Genomic DNA, 18,387 nt, shown 5'->3' on the forward strand with positions numbered 1-18,387 from the left:
GTCCTTCCTGAGCATGAAATGGATTCTCCTCACTCTTCCTAAAAATATTTTACCATTAAAATTACAAGCTGCTACGATTCTGGCCTCCCTCCCTCCGTCGGCTTGGACAGAGCTGTACACATTTGGCACTACAATTAAAAAAACAATACAACGTTAGCGGAGCAGCACAAAGGACTATGTGAAGCACCCACAACAAAATGAGGACATGTAACATATGGTCTGAATTCAAGGTGTTTGTCCGACCACACCAAGCGGCCATGTCAACGCTGTAGTGTCCTTGTTCAAGATGAATCCTAACACAGTAGGAATTGCTTGAGGGAAACGCAGAGGAGGAAACACAGAGGAACAAGCCACCTGTGCAACTGAGAAAAATGGGTTGTGTCTTTTTCTCTTAAGATGCACAACACTCCACCCAAAATAATATCTAATCTGAATCCAGTCTAATGCCTGGTGGGAGTCTGCGTTGTGTCTATAGATACAAACTGTATTTCTAGGGAAATGAAGCTTCAAAGGAGAAACATTAGATTAAGAAAAACACTCACTATGATTATATAATGAAGTCTCTGTGTGTGTGTGTGTGTGTGTGTGTGTGTGTGTGTGTGTGTGTGTGTGTGTGTGTGTGTGTGTGTGTGTGTGTGTGTGTGTGTGTGTGTGTGTGTGTGTGTGTGTCTGGCCATCCTTCCTCCTTGGAGAGAGCAGATTGGCTCGGCTAGGAGGAGGCTCCTCTTTACAAAACCAATGCTGAAGTGAGTGGAGGGGCAGACAAAATCAACAAACCACCTGCAAACTAACCTGAACCGGATCCAAGCTGCAAAGTGCAAGTCCTTCTGGAAACTGGCAAAACAACAACACACTGCTGACAAATAAGTTCAGTCTAAATATTGAACTATAAAAAGATTAAGTATTTGAATATCACACATTACACATTTATAGTGTGAACACTGTGTTGATAATAACATCAACCACCAGGGTTTGTATAGTTCATTTGAACATGGACTCATCGATATGGGAAAAGGGCCTTGATAACCAGATGTCTGCAGACTGTGTGACGTTCATAATGCTGAAAAAAGTTTTCAACAGTGAAGTTAAACCTACAACATAACTTATTTGTTCCATTCTCTATTATGACCTCATATGCCAGTGTACCCCTTATTGCCAACCGTGATGCGTAGGAACACAAACCGCCCCTCGGCCAACAGGTCAAAGACCTGTTAAATCTTTACCTAAGAGTCACAGTCAGACTGACTCTCTCTGTCTGTCGGTGTCGACCTCACTCAGTGCGAGTCTCTCAGGAACCAGCACACCAGTCGGTGTCGACCTCACTCAGTGCGAGTCTCTCAGGAACCAGCACACCAGTCGTGATGCAGCGGTCTTTCCTCCGCCGGAGCGCGCTGCTCGCCCAGCAGACTGCAGCGGCCCTCGATGGCCCTTTGGCCGCCAGGAGCGCGCCGCTCCTGCAGCGCCTGGATCGGTCCATGTCCTCCGTCACCATCCCCCCGCCGGCGTGCATGCTGAGGCCGCTCGAGGCTCCGATGCGTTACTTATTCGGACCGGGACCCTCAAACGTGCCTCCACGTATTTTGGCAGCAGGGTCGAAGCCAATAATTGGTCACATGCACCCGGAAATGTATGAGGTAAAGCTTTTGTTGGAAACTAAGACTGGGGCAAATTTAACCCAGGTTCTGAACTTGAACACAATTTGGAGGAGCAGGTGCATTTTCGGTCTTATACAGATATAACACTGTTATTAAAACATTAATATTACATTAAATTTTAAAGTTTGCTCGAAATGGTTGAACATTTCTCCCTCTACTGAAATGATGGTTTTATTTGATTATATCCAACTTAAAGGTTTGTTGTGGTACACGTGTTAACAGTTATACCACCATTCTGCAAAACGATGCATCTACTTTTTATCAATTAAACATAACAAAACCAAATTAATGATAATGGATTGTGACCAAAGTGTTATTCACATCCAATCAATAGCTGTGCGTAATAGGGCAACAGCTATAGGATTTACGCACCCACACAATTCACTCAGTTGAACCCTTTTGAGAAATGCAGCTGGAAAAAAGTTGTTTTCACCTTTTCTCTTAGATCATGAATGACATCAAGAGAGGGATCCAGTACGCCTTTCAGACCGAGAACAACATGACGATAGCCATGAGCGGCTCCGGGCACGCGGCTATGGAATGTGCGGTGTTCAACACGGTGGAGCCCGGAGAGAGCGTGCTTGTCGCCGTCAACGGAATCTGGGGAGAACGCGTTGCAGAAATTGCAGAAAGAATGGGTACATCTTTACGCACGATTTTACGCACACCACCTATATATCTATATATCTATTTATATATCTATCTATATATCTATCAGTATTTAATCATGAATGTTTTTATCTTTAGGTGCCAATGTACATAGAATGGTTAAAACTCCAGGAGGATATTTTACTAATAAGGAAATTACACAGGTAGGCTTAGTGTCCTGTACAGGCTCATCTATCAGAACCAAAACATAACTAAGAAACATAACAAACATAAACAGTAACTAAACACATGTTATGTAATAAATAATTTACTCTATTCTTACTTCGTCCGTAGGCCATAGAAAAACACAAGCCCGTCCTGTTTTTCCTCACACATGGAGAGTCCTCCGCCGGACTCTGTCACCCAGTAGATGGCATTGGGGACATCTGCAGAAAGTGAGGCTCACTCTGCATCTCTCTGAAACAGAACATAAACTACCTTGTCTAATTACAAAGCATAATGTCATATTTCCCAACCCTCTCTCCCGCAGACATAACTGCCTCTTTCTGGTCGACACAGTTGCTTCACTTGGAGCAGCACCAATTTTTATGGACAAGCAAAGTAAGGAAATTATGAGTAAATGAATTGAGAGTTAATCAGTCTGCCACCCTGCACTTGCATGTGATATAATCTGCCTCTTGTTCTCCCAGATATTGACATCCTGTACACTGGCTCTCAGAAGGCCCTGAATGCGCCTCCTGGCACAGCCCCCATCTCGTTTAATGACAGAGCATGGTAAGAAACCACTCTGTGGTGTGTGTGCGTGTAGCTGCTCGTACAGTTCCATGAATTGTCACAACAGTATACAAAGAACTGACAACAAAAAAAGAGTAATTGAATGTCTTTGTCTCTGATACCTCTCACAGCCACAAGATGTTTAACAGGAAAACAAAACCAGTGTCCTACCTCTTTGACATGACACATTTATCCAACTACTGGGGCTGTGATGGCCAACCAGCCAGAATGTAAGTCTGCTGCAACCAAGCGTTAATGTTCTACTCATACCCACATCAACTTTACTTAAATTAGAAATTGCAGATGATCTTTTAGCATGACGTTAAACTTTATTTTTGAACTTTGAACTTTGAAATGTTCATATTATTGTAGAACACCAAGGTTTGGTATGAGAACAATGTTTAATCCAGTGTGCTCTGGGTTTTAGTTACCACCACACTGGTCCTGTGTCTGGATTCTTCGCTCTGAGAGAGGGTCTGGCAATTCTTGTTGAGAAGGTAAATCAGCATTTTACCACTTTTTCATCTATTCAAAGGCTTTACTTCGAATCGGGGGCAATGGTACTTTTCACCACCTTACACATTTACCACACCATTCAATAACCGTGAACTCACCAGCCCCTGCCAGCACCTGAACTGCCTTGTCCTTTGTCTCCCTCTAGGGGCTGGAGGAGTCCTGGAAGAAACACAAGGAGGTGGCAGCCTATCTGTACAGAGGACTGGAAGACCTGGGCCTCAAGCTCTTCGTCCCTGAAAGGGTGAGGCGGGTTAACCACTGTATAAAGGTGTCACACAAAACTACAACAAAAAACCTGATACTTAAGAACAACAAAGAGATACAGAACAGCACTGTAATGTCCTAAATATGAGAGTGCACATTCCTTTAGCCTGTTTGCACTGTAAGATTGTAGACTCCAGATTTTTCTTTTAATTTTGTGACATGTCCTGCAGGATTTAAGGCTTCCATCCGTCACCACCATTGCCATCCCCGACGGTTACGACTGGAGGGAGTTGTTGATGTACATCATGAAACACCACCAGATGGAGATGACTGGAGGCCTGGGTCCTTCCATTGGCAAGGTGAGCTCCTGCTGGTATTTTATCCATTTACAGTCATTTTTGGAATAACGTTTTTTTTTTTAAAAGGGGAATTTTACCGTAAACAATTATAACGAGAGCAATGTCAGAAGTCAGGTGTTTTTATAGCTTCCTGAATCATGCTGCTGAGTCACTGTGGACTCACTCTCCTCTCCATCGCTCTTTTCATTAGGTGATGAGGATTGGATTGATGGGATACAACTGTGAGAAGACCAACGCTGACATGGCACTTCACGCCCTGGCAGACGCTCTCAAGAACTGCAAAAAGAGCAAAGCTTAACAGAGCTTAACATCTGGGGCAATGCATGCATTTTAGTCGTACGTGTGTGCTTTGGCCCGCAGAGATTTTATAAATATATAAATAAAAAAACACAGGCAATGTAAATGTGCCTTTATAGGTGAAGTAGTTAGTAGTAAAAAAGACAGTTATGTAGTGGTCCAGACTGAGTGCACTGTATAATGTCAATAAAGTGTGCTTTATTTTATTAGACATGTCTGTGTGCTTTAAATTAGTATTGACATTTATGCAACTTTCATACTTCCACTTCACTACATGTCAGCTACTACTGTCTGACAGCTTTGGCCCTTTGGCCCTTTGGCCCTTTATAGATGACAGTTTAAAGCGCGTATCTGCAGATGTGTTAATGTTGAATTTTTCTGAAGAACTGTTCCTTAATTTCATATCCTAAATCAAATCTTTAAAAACCCTCTCACAAAGCTGAAACTATTTTGCTGATGTTATAAAATGTGGACTTTTTATGGCTATCACAGACATATGTCAACCTTATAGAATACGATGCATTGCTGTAGATAAAAGTACAAAACTGAGTAAACATTTTACTGCACTATGAGTCATTTTACTTCTTACTTTAAGTACAATTTTGTGATAATTTTGCTTAGGTTTTGAATGCATGACTTTTACTTGTAGCATAGTATTTTTTAAGTGTAGAGATACTTTTTCCTCTCTTCACCTGCCTGAGCTGACGGTCTGCATAAATTACAGCTCGTCCAAAACGCAGCAGCCACACTTCTCACCAAATCTAGTTTCTCTTTGCTGGCTTCCAGTAGATTTTAGAATTAATCTTAAGTTTATATTGCTGACTTTTAAGGCCCGTTCTGGACTTGCATCGAACTACACTGCAGATCTTTTGACCAGTCCTTCTGAGTAAAGACCCAGCTCGCCACTCCACAGTTCCAGCTGAGGACCAGAGGTGACTGGGACTTTTCTGTCAGAAACAATCTCCCTGAGGAGAAGAGTCATGCAAACTCCTTATCCTCTCTTAAATCTCTGCTAAATACACTTTTTTAAGCATGTGCTTCCTCCTAGTACTGACCTTACCATCTATTTAGTTTAGTCTTTTCTCATCTATATATTTTGTATCTCTATTTCTGTGCTCCAATGCTGTGTGATCTTCAAATTGGTTTGAAATGGCTTCATATTGGCTTTTTTTCAACAGTTTCCTATTATTTGCCTTCAATATTTCTTTTCTTACTTTTCCAGGCCCCTGTAACTGTGTTTTGAAAGGTGCTAAGGACACAAAGTTAAATATAATTACTTTAATTCGAGTAAATGATCTGAATACTTCTTCCACTACTGGGAGAAGTATGATAACACCCGTACAAATGTAGACATTTTACTTAAATGTTACTCTTGCCTTTTTTTTAATGCTTCTTACGCCCTAACTACATTTCCCATGATTCCCTGCTGTGCGTCTATATAAACGTCACTTCAGCACGTCGCAGTCTGATTTAAGGACATTAAACCTGGTGGTGTATCCTGTGTGGTTGTTTATTCCTTCCTGTTTACATCAGCAATGTCGTGTCCCGTGAATCACGCGGGTAAGTTGTTCCGTTTTAATCTTCACGAGCAGCCTGTTTGAAACGTCCCCAGCTACAGAGTCGTGCACACTGGAATTAACGTCCCACAGTTGAAGCTGAAGTCTGTTTGTAGTTCCTTTGTACGTACAACTCGAACTCACCGTGGTGCGTTTACGGCCCAGCCTGCTCTCATAATGAACGTAGTGAACTTGAGCTTCAGTGACCGTAAACAAGCGGCTGTTGTCCTGACGCGACCTCTGCATGTAACACAACGAGTCCTGTCTGTTAACGCTGGAAGTGGCTGTGCTGACGACGGCGTTTCACCAAAGAGGAAAATGTCTTTATTATAGTCACACCTTCCTCTGTGTGTTCGACATTAGCTAGATCATTTCTCATCATTTACAACTTCCGGGTAGGGGGCGCTCGTGAGGTCCCCTAAAGCAGGGGTCTTCAACGTTCTTCAGGCCAAGGACCCCCAAACTGATGGAGAGATGGAGCAGGGACCCCCTCCTATATATATTGTATAAAATTGTGTTTTATATTAAACTGGGCCTAGTGCCATGTATAAACATAGCTACCCTGTTATTGTGCATTCAATACTAAGCTATTCAAATAATACACAGGTTCATATCTTCATGTTTTTATTATTGTGTGTCGCTGAATGTGTGCATTGCTGACTGAAAGATAACGTCTTCTGCCTCCATTTATCCGTTCGCCACAATATGTTGGATTCATGTTAATGTGTGTTTAAAGACATTTAAATTTGTGTTTTCATGGAGTAACTGTGCTTATTTTGTGTTTTACCAGCAGCAGAGTTGAACCCAGGCCTCCTCCCCATAGACTGGCTACTGGGTGGCTGGGAGTCAGACGAGCCTGGAGAGGGCTGCTTTCCTTCCATAAAACCTTTCCGCTACAATGAGACCCTGCACTTCAGCCATGTGGGACAACCAATGATAAACTTCATGTAGGTTAACATGGGAGCAATCGGACTTAAAAAGCAACACATCATTGAATAGGCAGACTGGTGCCGCCTTCATTCCCACTCTTGACCCCCCGAACATCTATTGGATGTAACTTTGGTGAGAGGGTACCATCTCCTGTGTGAAATGTGTAACTGCCTGAGAGTCATAGCCTAAATTGCCAGATTCAGGCCCAGAAAGTTGAAGCGTAATGCTGAACTGTAAATCAGTTAATAGGACCTAGAAGTCATTAAACCAGAGTTTATCTCCAATATTCAACAGGGAAACTGAAGCTTGATCCACACTGTGTTGACAGGTTCAATGCGTTCCATGCAGAGTCTAAAAAGCCTCTGCACCGGGAGTGTGGCTTCATTCGAATGCAGCCAGGAACCAACAGAGTGGCGTTCATCGTCGCACAAAACTCAGGTATAGTTACAATTTATAGATTTTGTCCCTGGTTGTATCCTTCTTTTTATTTGCAAAGTCCCCACTTGTCATTGAATTTCCAGTAATCCCTTCAATGCTGGGCATTCTGACTCCTTCCCAAGAGAATCATTATAATGCAATGTTCCAGATAAAAATGGGAACATGATGCAGTCATGTTTATAATTTGCAGTGTTTCTGTTTGTTCTGTCTTTCTATTGCGGTCTTTAGTTGTGCATGTGAGTAAATTGTTCTCATTAATATTATTATTTCCTTAAGATGTAGATTGTTTTAAAAACTAAGTCAAACTTGCATTTTAAAACCTTCATGCTTAGATAAATGGAATTCGATTGTTCCCAGAGTAAGATTTATTTGGCACAGTTGCCTACATTATGTCACATTTGGAAATGGCTAACTTACTTTGTTGTCTCAAGCAAACACACACACACCTCACATGTATTGACTGCAGAGTGCTGTGTTGTGAAGGTCTGGTGGAGATTGAGGAGGGGGAGCTGACTGGGCAGCAGCTGAACCTGCAGACCCACGCTCTGGCCAGAATCTCTTTTGCCAAGGAGCCACATGTCCAGCAGGTAAACGTCTGATTCTCTGACTCTTTATGACCACGCACCACTCTTCATTATTTACTTCGCTTGTTTTCTAAATTCAAATCTGTCATATTTCACCACAAAACAGCAACAGAACTTTTCTCTGTAAATTATCATGCTTCAGCATCGGCATAAGACAGTGGCAGTGGGGCTGTCTGTCTCATTCTTGTGAACACAATAGCCAAAGAACGCAATGACAGAATTTCTTCAAATGTGGTGCAAACATTCAATTGGACTCAAAAAATTAACTGATGAGATTTCAGTGGTCAAAGGTCACAGTGACCTCAAAGGAGTCGTGTGACCTCACCCTCTCTTTTCATTTCTTCCAGATTTCCAGAGTGTTTCAGCTCCGATCAGATGGAAAGCTGGAGCAGACAGTTTCCATGGCAACAGACAACCAGCCTCTGATGCAGCACTTGCACATCATCTACCGTCGGTCATCTTGATTCATCACGCAGGCAGGCTTCTCATGCATAAAAATAACTTTGTCTGGAATGACAAATGTTGCTAAAAAAAGGCTTGGTCAATAATCAGAGATGTGTCAGATAAACATATAAACATCTCTATAATTATACAGTATATCTATAATTCTATACTATGGTATGTGGAATGTTGTACATTATCCATTAATGGTACATACAGTAATAACAGGTAATGGTTTAGGCATGGCTGTGGGACAGATGTAAGTTTTACTTAATGGCCTCGTTTGGGAAACTATACTTTTTGTTTGTTGGAGTTATGTTGCTATTAAATGCCATATATTTGATCTTTGGGTTGGAACGCTTATGAAGGATGATATTGAGGACGGTATCATTTTTACATATCATTGCACTAATAAGTTTGGCAGCTAAAGTAACTGCTGTGCTTCTGGAGTCACTGTTTTGTTTGTTTAGATCAGGAGCTTTATTCGTAGACTGGGTGGCACTGAATTTAAAGTTGTGTTTACAGCTACTTAATATGATCCTAATAATATATGATATGGAACACATGAGTTTCCCCCATGTGTTTCATGGTGTTTGGTTTATGTCTTTGAATGCATAGGACCTTCAGTATAAAAGATCAAATAGTTTTTCTTTTACTTCCTATGTAATTCTTCCTCTGTCCTTGTGGAGTTCAAATTTGAATGTCATTTTCAATAAATATTGAAAAATAAATAATAAATGTGTAAAACTATGTGAAAGTTCAAATTCCCTGTTTTTGTTAATTATTTACATCACAGGTCAGAATCAACTAAAACTCCTGCTGATTTTCTACTGGACATATTCAAAAGAGTCTGTGCGATAGCGTTGGAGCCAATCTAGGTAGCGAGGTCTCACCGATGCACGCGCTCGACAAAATGGTGTCCGTCTCAGCTGTCAATCATGACGTTTCAACAATTTTTTTGTAGCATTGAATAACTAATTAAAACCTGACTGAAATTAGAACTTGAACAAACAGCGTGATCCATCTTTGACAAAAAAATTATTTGACGTGTGCTTTGACTTTTTAGTTTGGTCCATGTCCCATCCATTAACTTGGAGGAGTCTGGGTTTATGACCCATACTCTAACCAGCCACCAGGTGACAAATGCGCTTTGGCTTCAGTTCTGAGATTCATCTTTATACACAGTCTATTGTTTAATTTGTTGATTGTCAAATCCCCAAAGGGATAAGGGTCGGACATAAATTCAGATGGATAAAATATCAATAAAAAATAATCAGCAGCAAGACCATGTCTGAAGATTTAAGTTTATTGTGGATTAAAATAAAAAAAACTTTCAGACACATTTATAAGTTAACACAGTAACAACCATCAGGCATATCACACAATCATTCCAAAGAGCTGTAGAATCGGCTCTCTTTATACTATAATAAAAATATAAAATCATAAATAACCTATTTACAGATTAAAAAGGAAAATGAACACCGGCCAAAACATGTGCAGTCAGTATGTATCACGCCTCCGCTCTTCAGCCAGAAACGGGCACAACGAGACCTGACATTTCTTGATGAATCGTGTCTAAAACTGCACCAGGTCACACCATTTTGGGTCACAGCAGGAAAGAGACACCCTGTGCGTTCATCAAGTACAAAAGTGCAAACCCATGAAGCAGTTGGTACCACCTGATATTGCTCTTCTGAGTGAAAACTCCCTGAGAGTCGTTCCCAGACTCTCAGGATTCTCAGAGACCCAGCCCGCTGAGCATCCACTTTCATTACGTAACAGGCGTCCATCTTAATGTAATATCCTGAGAAAAACGTGACATCACAACATACGACTGTTTACCTCAGGAGTATGAACAGCCTCCCACAGCAGCTCACTGAACATCATCACACATCACAGTCACAACATGGGAGAAGCCTGGTTTACTGCACAGGTGTAAGCAGAGTGAAAATATACAAAGGAGGCGAATGTGAGACACACTTTCCATTTATGCCCTTAAATATCACGGTGACTACTCTTTGGATGAAGGGTAATCACCTGCACACCCATCGGACCCCCGAGACAACACAAACATGACGCTGATGAAACATTTGCCGGTGGCCCTTCAGCAACAGACCGAGATCTGCGGGCGGGGGCCGAGTCCCCATCGAGCACAGTAACCATCTTTTTGTTGATAAGTCCGAGATCTCACTCTCCAATCAATCAATCACGCCGGGGCTGCTGTGCACTCCGTCTCGACTGTTCATGGCTCCTTCATGATGTAGACGTACATCGTGGTGAGGAAGTACTTCAGGGACTCGACGACAGACGACAACCACGGCTGTTCAGGAATGAGTTCTTTCTTTACTACACATTTCGTGAGCTCCGCCTGAAAAAAAAGAAGGACATTAAGAGATATTTTAACAATTTGATTTCTATTAAACTTAATTATGGATTGAGATAAATTAAGAATAAGGCCATATATGAATCTGATTACATAACACACACACACACACACACACACACACACACACACACACACACACACACACACACACACACACACACACACACACACACATATATGTGTATACTCTTAATCGTATATGCACATCATTGTATCAGATCAACCAACAGGAAGAGACAGTCGGCTGAGGAGAGGATAAGGCCTTTCTAAGAAGGATGAAATCAGATTTGGCACAACTCCTCTCTAACGCTTCTGAAAGCAAACTGAGCTCTGATCTACAAATTAGATAATCATCAATTAGTCATAATAGTCATAATGACTCATAATGTATTCAGAAACCAGAGGCAAGCAGTGCTTTACCCCCTTGTTTTCTAAAATGTCAAAGCCAATTCTGTGTTTGTCCACAATGCCTTTTTAAAACAATGCTAATGCAGCATTCTTTAAAGAGATAATATGCTGTACCTGGGAAACCATCTCTCCTTGACTCAAATGTGAAAATTCTCTCAAATCTAAAAAGGAAAAGGAAAACAGCCTCCTCCAAAGCACAGCTCATGATTATCAGCATGTCCAGCAGCTGTCACTTACCCATCCGCCGCGTCTCTTCAACCAAGGAACCAGGAACTTGCGGACAAACTGTCCCAGACTGTCCACTATGATGTGTACGTTGATCGCACGTCCTTGTCTGACGCAGTCCACTGCCAGAGCTCCAGCCACTGCATACATGGATACCACCTTACCCCATGTTATACCTTCAGGGAGAAAAATAGACAGCGATGGGTTAGTATTTAAGTCACACGCTGACACACTCATTCATATCACGCTTACTATTGTATTGTTTGAGCTTGACTGTGCAGAATGATGTAGAAATCCCTTCTTCTTTGCCGCTCTAAAAACAGCACTTGCCAGTGGCAGCGCAGCATAACTGCTGTTTTTGAGATGCAAAGAAGAAGTGATTTCCAGGACAAAGAAAATGTAGTTTTATCTGGGTGAAACAAATATATTTTAAAGACAGGCTATCAGTACGGATTTATGGCCTATACTGCAGGCAGCCACCAGGGGGCCATCAAGATGCTTGGGATTCACTTTTGGGGAGCTGTCCTGTCGTCCATCTTTAAAATCAATCCAATTGTATTTTTATAGCCCATATTCAGAAATCACAATTTGCCTCAGAGGGCTCGACAAGGATCAACACCCTCTGCCCTTGATCCTTAACAAGAGTGAGGAAAAAGAAGACAAATATTTGTATACAGACTATGAGCTCCCACAAGACAACAAGTTTGTTTTATGGTAAATTATTAACAAATTAATATTTAAACGCAGGCCATGACTGGAAACGATAAACCGCCATATGTATTCATAAACATTCCTTTCCTAGGCAACGCCAAACTTTAACATCCTTCTCCTCTGAGGTTTGCTCATCGTCTGTGAGCTGACAGGAGGCCTGTGGGGCCGTTGGTGGACCTTGCACTGAAATAAACTGTAAACATGAGGTGTAAGTCAACAAACTGCCACATTTGAGGTAATGTGGCTGATAACAGTTCTAACTGCGTCACACGCCAGCTGTAAATTAAGGGGGCCAGACTGTGCTGCCTTTGCATTGAGGTGGGTGAAGCACTGATGAAATGTCAGGCATGGGGAGGTCGACGGGTTCAGAAAAGGATTTTGTCTTCATCTCTCTGGGGAAAATGAGATTCATAAAGCTGAAGAAGGCCAAGTTTACATCTTACGAAACAATAAATCTGATAATGAAGGACATCCGGCCACTTGTATGTACGGTTTCCAGGGCAGCAGGGATTGTTATAATGACCGTCTGTGATGCAGTTCAGGGTGTAATGGCATTAGCTTCCTATAGGTTCTGCTTGCTTTGTCATGGCTGTAACGCCGAGCTGGGCTACAGCGTCTGACCGGTGCTATAAGGGGATAGAGCCCTGAGCGAGCTTAAATGAGATAACGGTCCATGAAAGCTGTCAGAGCACGTCACGTCTCGCTCCCTACGGAGAAGCAGGCCAGGAATAGAGACAAGATTGTCAAGGATAAAGCTGGAGGAGAGGAGGGCGGAAAGAGAGAGAACAGAGGTGGGAGGCGGGCGAAGATGGATGGAGAGGCGGCGAGCAATGTTGATTTTACTGAGGGAGACCACAGTGCAGATGGCTGCTCCACAAAAAGTGGTGATGATATGCAGTCAGATTCCATATCTTGCTGGTTTCTAAATTCATGTTAAGCACTTGGCGCCATGATAGCAAATACCACAAAGCTGGAAAAAAGAAGGGCAGGAAAAACAAACTTTCATAACTTAATCTATTTATATCCAGGTTTCCACTGGTCCAAGAAGGCTGGGGCAGCCTAGGTTCACCAGTTTGTTATTTCTTCAGAAGGAATCCCACGCCGTTTCCCAAAATTGCACCCGCGTGACGTCGAAATAAGCGCAAGTTTAGTGAGAACACAGGCATGAAATTCACATTTTAACCAGCCTGATTTGATCTTTCCTAGAATAGAGACAGATTTGAGTTGTTTACTGCGATGCAAACAGACCAATCTCCCCCAAAGGCTTATGCAGACGACATAAAGTCCGTAGTTTTTCATTATGCGTATTTCAAAATGTCTTTGCTGCTCTGAGCAGATCATTTGTCAAGACAACTGAAGACAACCCTCTGAAGCCTCTCCTGAGAAAAAATGTATAAAAGGACAATCCATGATATATAAGGTGGGTTATACTTTAAACTAGAGCCTGACTGATATGATTTATTGGGGGGCCAGTTCCAATACAGATATTAGATGGAAACTTCTGATCCACATATAATATATCACTTAGTTTAACCTTATAAAAAAAACTTATTTGATGTGTATTTGGACTTCAAACTACAGGTAGAATATCTTCACAGCAAGTCAACACCTTATATACACAGAGCACAAATCAATCAATCAATAATTGATACTATCTGCAACAGAGTGTTTGAACTCAGACACTCTTGCTCACCCACATGCCCAGTTCGTAACTTGTAACGTCATCATCGACACTTTCGGGTCAGAACAGCCGTGTACCTGTTGCGAAGATCTCCGTTGCAACGCCGATAAAGGCATCCGAAACCATGTTCTCCATGGCAACCGAGATGTTGAGCTGCCATGCCACGTGCCTGTACAAAGAGGGCTGTATGCACTCCAGCTCGTCGCCTAGGTAACAGAGGGAGAGCACAGAGGGAGAAAAGAACACACAGTTATTCTGAATGAACGAGACCGAAAGCAAACACACAGATTCAGTTCAAACCAGTTATTTAAACGTCTCTGTCTTTACAGAGACACTGAGGAGTTTAGCTGCCGTCTGAAATGTGTCAAGTCATCCGGATGTAATCACCTGGTTCTCACGCACACTGACATAATCCTCCTCTTATCATTTGCTTCAGACTTATCACAGCCTGAAGTAAACAGCACACAACAATAGAAACTACATTATGTGGAAGTCAGTTGGGTCCAGGTCCTTTATTTGTATAAATCAATTATCAATGAAGGCTTAGTGATGGAATTCCTCGGTCTATACTGTGTTCTGACAGTCGATAAGAAGGCAGCATCTCTGCTTTTTAGGCCCAAAATGAATTATCATATCGCCATGACAACTGTGAGCTCATGTTGGCTTTCAGCTGAAGACACACGAGATATTGTTGATTGCTTGTTAAGTAGCAGTGTATCAATTTTATCAGCCGATCTGAGCCTTTCACAGACACATCGGTATCTGCGTTTATATTAACAGATATGAAAAACTGTAATTTCACAGAATAAACAATGCAGAAAAGAGAAATGGGAATTTATGAATACATTTCAACAATTCAAGTTCTCTAAGTTTTTGTGATAAAGGTTTTAGGTTAAACTGTAAAATATAAATTCTTTAACATTTAGTCTTGCACATTTGCCTTGAAATTTTAGTCTTAATCTCAAATACAAGATTGTTGTTATTCTAGCATATCGACTGCTCATATTATTTTATTAATCCACACAGAGGGGTATGTTTCAGGTCTGTTCATTTGTCAGTTTACTTGTTAACAGGAGTTTTAAAAGCCACCATGATCATCATGATGGGGACCACCATGTATTCATAGTGTGAAATGGTAAAGATTGTCCAAAAAAACATTTTTTTTCATAAAGATTTACATGCATTAAAAATCATTTATTTAGCCAATTTAATGCAGATCAGAATCTAAAAGAAAAAAAACAACATGTCTCTACTATTAAAACCTTAAGGATTGTGCAGCCTTATTGCAAACTTTTGAGTTTTTCACTAGTTAAAAGAATAATATTGACATGTCTAGCTGTAAGTTAAGTAGAAGCCATGGTTTTATAACTTCAGGTAAGGCTGTAAATATTTTCAAATAATCAAAACTTAAACAAAGCATAGTATAAATTATTTGGCCACTTTATGTTACTTGGGCTACAAGTCAGGATCAACAGGAGATGACAACCACAGCCTTGAATGCATAAACATGTTGCTGGAATAGTTTTGGCATTCCGTTTTTTGAGAGTTGAGAGGCCATCAGGTTTCTCTTACCAAGGCAGAGCAGGACCAGAGAAACCTCGGCGAGCGCCGCATTTGAGGGAGAGAGGTTGAGTTCAGACTCGGACCATCCCAGGCCGTTGTGGTTGAGCCTGGACAAGATGTAGTCCCTGCACAGGGCTTTGGACTGAGACACCAGCTCCTTCTCTGTCAGCGAGCGGTCAAACACATCCAGGACCTCTGCGGCGAACACAGAAGACCTCCGCAGGACCTCCATGTCCTGCTGCAGAGGATCAGGGTCAGAGAGATGTCTGACCTCTTTGGATCAGCTGTGTCTCAGTGTGTCTTTATCCCCAGGACGTTTATTGGAGGAGACGATTTGGCTGCTGCAGGAAAGAAATAGACTTATTTAGAGGCATCTAGAGAGAACTTGTTAGGATTTATACCATTTTATCTTGATTTTCCTCTAAGAGGAAGAGAAACAATAAAAACGTGGGCGCATAAAGACATGTAGACACAAGCATCTAAAACAGAGCAGAAACTTATATAAGAATATAATGGAGGCGTTATTGTTGTGAGTCACATGGTGGGATAAACAAGATATTATTGCTACACTTCTTTGGATTATGCAACAAGCACTGATACCACAAGATAACAAGATAAATGTTTGTGTTGCTAAGGCACCAACAGACCAACCCTGATTTACCAGACTTGTTGCCAGTGTTTAATCTAAAATAGCCCGAGTGGAACATTTTATTTCATGACCAATGTGTTTGTGCGCCGTGAGAAAAAAGACGCTTACCTTTTACATAGTATCCACAGAAAGATGCCCACGCGCCTGATGTCACAGATATGCGAGTCTTCCAATGATTGATCTCCAATTGATTAATCAGGAAACATCTCACACCGGCTCTCTGTGACTCGTCTCCTCTCAAGCAGCTACCGCTCCAGGCACTTTGGGGAAACCACTGCGTAAAGTTGGGCCTCGGGCTCTCGGAGCTCGTGGGCTGCTCGGTCCACTCGTTTTGCCGAAAAGCACCGGTTGACTGATCCGTGAAACGCAGTTAGTTAGAGGACGCCTACCTGTTGTTCCACCTTCCCATTGGCGCTCAGAGGACGAGTTGGTTTTGCAGCACAGGGAGAGCCTGGGAGGGGAGGGGTTTGACGCACGGCTCCATGCAACTCAACGAGGAGAAGAACGCACGGCGCAGAGAGGGACACAAAACAACTGCACCCTCGTTTTCATTCAACAAATTCCGGGCAGATTATAACGCCTCTACTGTGAATCTCTGACCGGATGTAGCTTTCTGTTATGTCCTTTTAAAAATAGGCCATCAATCTGTTTCCAATCTTGTGCGTAAAAGTCTCAAACGTTTAGCTTTAAACTTGGAGTCAGTGGTCAGAGGATGTTAATCAAACTGAAGCGAGGTCACATACGGGGTTTTCCTGGTGGTGCAGGTGTGTCATATACCTGCTGCTGATCTCCTAACAATGTTTATGTAAGTGTTCCTGCTCAGACCAAAAGAGGCGCACTTTTAATCCCATGCAGGACAGATAAATATAGATGTCCTACTCTGCACTGACCACACAGTCTACTGGGTTTCTGAATAAATGTTCTATATACGAGGCAATTCTATTTGATCTTGTTTCATTTTATTTTACTATGTGAAAATACAATATGGTCAAGTTAAATTCATTGGGACTTCCATAGGTTTTACTTTATTTAGTTTTATTTGTTTCCATTTATGTAAAAACACACTATGGTCAAATTCAATTTATTGGAAGTTCCTTCGGTTTTATTTTATTCTGTTTCGTTTTTAAAATACAATTAAAGTAAAGTTGGCTCTAATTTTATTTTATTTTATTTATTTATATATATACACACAAAAATGACAGGTACTGGCAAAATTATTTTATTTGTGTTAACCTATTATTACCCATTTCTATTGTTTGTATGAATTATGCTTTTTATTTATTACAAAAGTTACATCAACTTCTTGGCCGCTTGGGGTCACTGTTACTCACTCCCATTACTTCATCCCTGGGAACATCAAGAGGATTAATGCAACAAAGGATATATGAGCTTTTCTGTACAAATGAATACTGTTACATTACTAAAAATCAAACACTTACTGCTACCAGCACCACACCGGCATTTTTGTCTGTACGCAAGACGTATCAAAGGATGAAAGGTCCACAAAATATACTGCAATTCAGTCCTAAAGTTCAGCCTGAGATAACTTTTAGAAATAGTAATACCTTCAATAATAGATTAGAATAGAATAGAATAGAATAATCTCAAGATGAAGATACAGTTTGTGCATAATAATTTGACGATTGATTTGTAGGCCATCCATTTCTATACGAATACAGTTGTACAATTTTTATAAACAAGATTAATAAACAAAACATGAAAACTCACAACAGTGTGATGTCACTGCAATGGGTGAGATTATGTGAAAGTGTGACTAAAAAGGAAAAAAAACTGCTCCCATTTGAAACAGGATTCACATTCATACATAAACTTGCCAAAAAATGTAATATTGCAATGATGCAAATTGTTATACTGTATTGTGAAACATACTCAGCCATACTCAGACACCATTACTAACCACTGATGGAATCTAGTTTTGTCTCATTCCTGAAACACAACCGTGACTGAAAACCTATTTATCTTATTGACTGTGACTCATTTTTTAGGCAATCGTACCTGCTGTCATATGAACCATATAACAGCAGGTATGTACCATACTGAGAAATGCATGTCGACATTTTAGTGGGTCCATTCATTCCTTTTCAACAGCCTTTCACATCCAGAGGCATCCATCCTGTCCACTTTGTCACAATTGGCTAATTGAAGATGCCTGGTATGTCACAAGGGCTGGGACTATTCTTTGGTTTTGCTGTTGGACAGAGAACCGTGGGCCACAGACAACACCGTGTTGTGCTGTTGTTTGTTGGTTTCTATGTGATAGAAACCAACAAAATCCAGACTTAAGTCAATGCTCAACTGTCACAAGACCAAGAGGAACAGGGAGTTTGTTGTTGTGTTCTTGAACACGGCAGCTCTGACAAACAGGGGGTCAATGTTGTTG

At 41.3% G+C, this 18,387-nt stretch overlaps 3 protein-coding genes across 3 annotated transcripts; 2 read left to right on the plus strand and 1 right to left on the minus strand.

Annotated features, from left to right (window-relative positions):
- Window positions 1-1,267: 1,267 nt before the first annotated feature.
- agxtb (alanine--glyoxylate and serine--pyruvate aminotransferase b) lies at window positions 1,268-4,625 on the plus strand. Its single transcript, XM_034614421.1, has 11 exons — window positions 1,268-1,634; window positions 2,101-2,293; window positions 2,403-2,467; window positions 2,598-2,698; window positions 2,794-2,864; window positions 2,954-3,038; window positions 3,170-3,268; window positions 3,466-3,535; window positions 3,700-3,795; window positions 3,989-4,117; window positions 4,308-4,625. Exons 1-11 carry the CDS (start codon window positions 1,362-1,364, stop codon window positions 4,413-4,415), a joined length of 1,290 nt encoding a protein of 429 aa, XP_034470312.1. The 5' UTR covers window positions 1,268-1,361; the 3' UTR covers window positions 4,416-4,625.
- Window positions 4,626-5,837: 1,212 nt separating this feature from the next.
- Window positions 5,838-8,445, plus strand: thap4 (THAP domain containing 4). Its single transcript, XM_034613989.1, has 5 exons — window positions 5,838-5,974; window positions 6,761-6,917; window positions 7,229-7,338; window positions 7,822-7,925; window positions 8,270-8,445. Exons 1-5 carry the CDS (start codon window positions 5,950-5,952, stop codon window positions 8,384-8,386), a joined length of 513 nt encoding a protein of 170 aa, XP_034469880.1. The 5' UTR covers window positions 5,838-5,949; the 3' UTR covers window positions 8,387-8,445.
- A 1,208-nt stretch (window positions 8,446-9,653) lies between these two features.
- On the minus strand, window positions 9,654-16,542 carry bokb (BCL2 family apoptosis regulator BOK b). The gene is made up of 5 exons (XM_034613988.1): window positions 16,095-16,542; window positions 15,347-15,678; window positions 13,852-13,980; window positions 11,395-11,558; window positions 9,654-10,731 (listed from the first exon to the last, which is right to left on the minus strand). Exons 2-5 carry the CDS (start codon window positions 15,567-15,569, stop codon window positions 10,606-10,608), a joined length of 642 nt encoding a protein of 213 aa, XP_034469879.1. The 5' UTR covers window positions 15,570-15,678; window positions 16,095-16,542; the 3' UTR covers window positions 9,654-10,605.
- Between the last annotated feature and the right edge of the window lie 1,845 nt (window positions 16,543-18,387).

This window comes from Hippoglossus hippoglossus, chromosome 17 (genome assembly GCF_009819705.1).
Source record: "Hippoglossus hippoglossus isolate fHipHip1 chromosome 17, fHipHip1.pri, whole genome shotgun sequence".
In the NCBI taxonomy this organism is placed as follows: domain Eukaryota; kingdom Metazoa; phylum Chordata; class Actinopteri; order Pleuronectiformes; family Pleuronectidae; genus Hippoglossus; species Hippoglossus hippoglossus.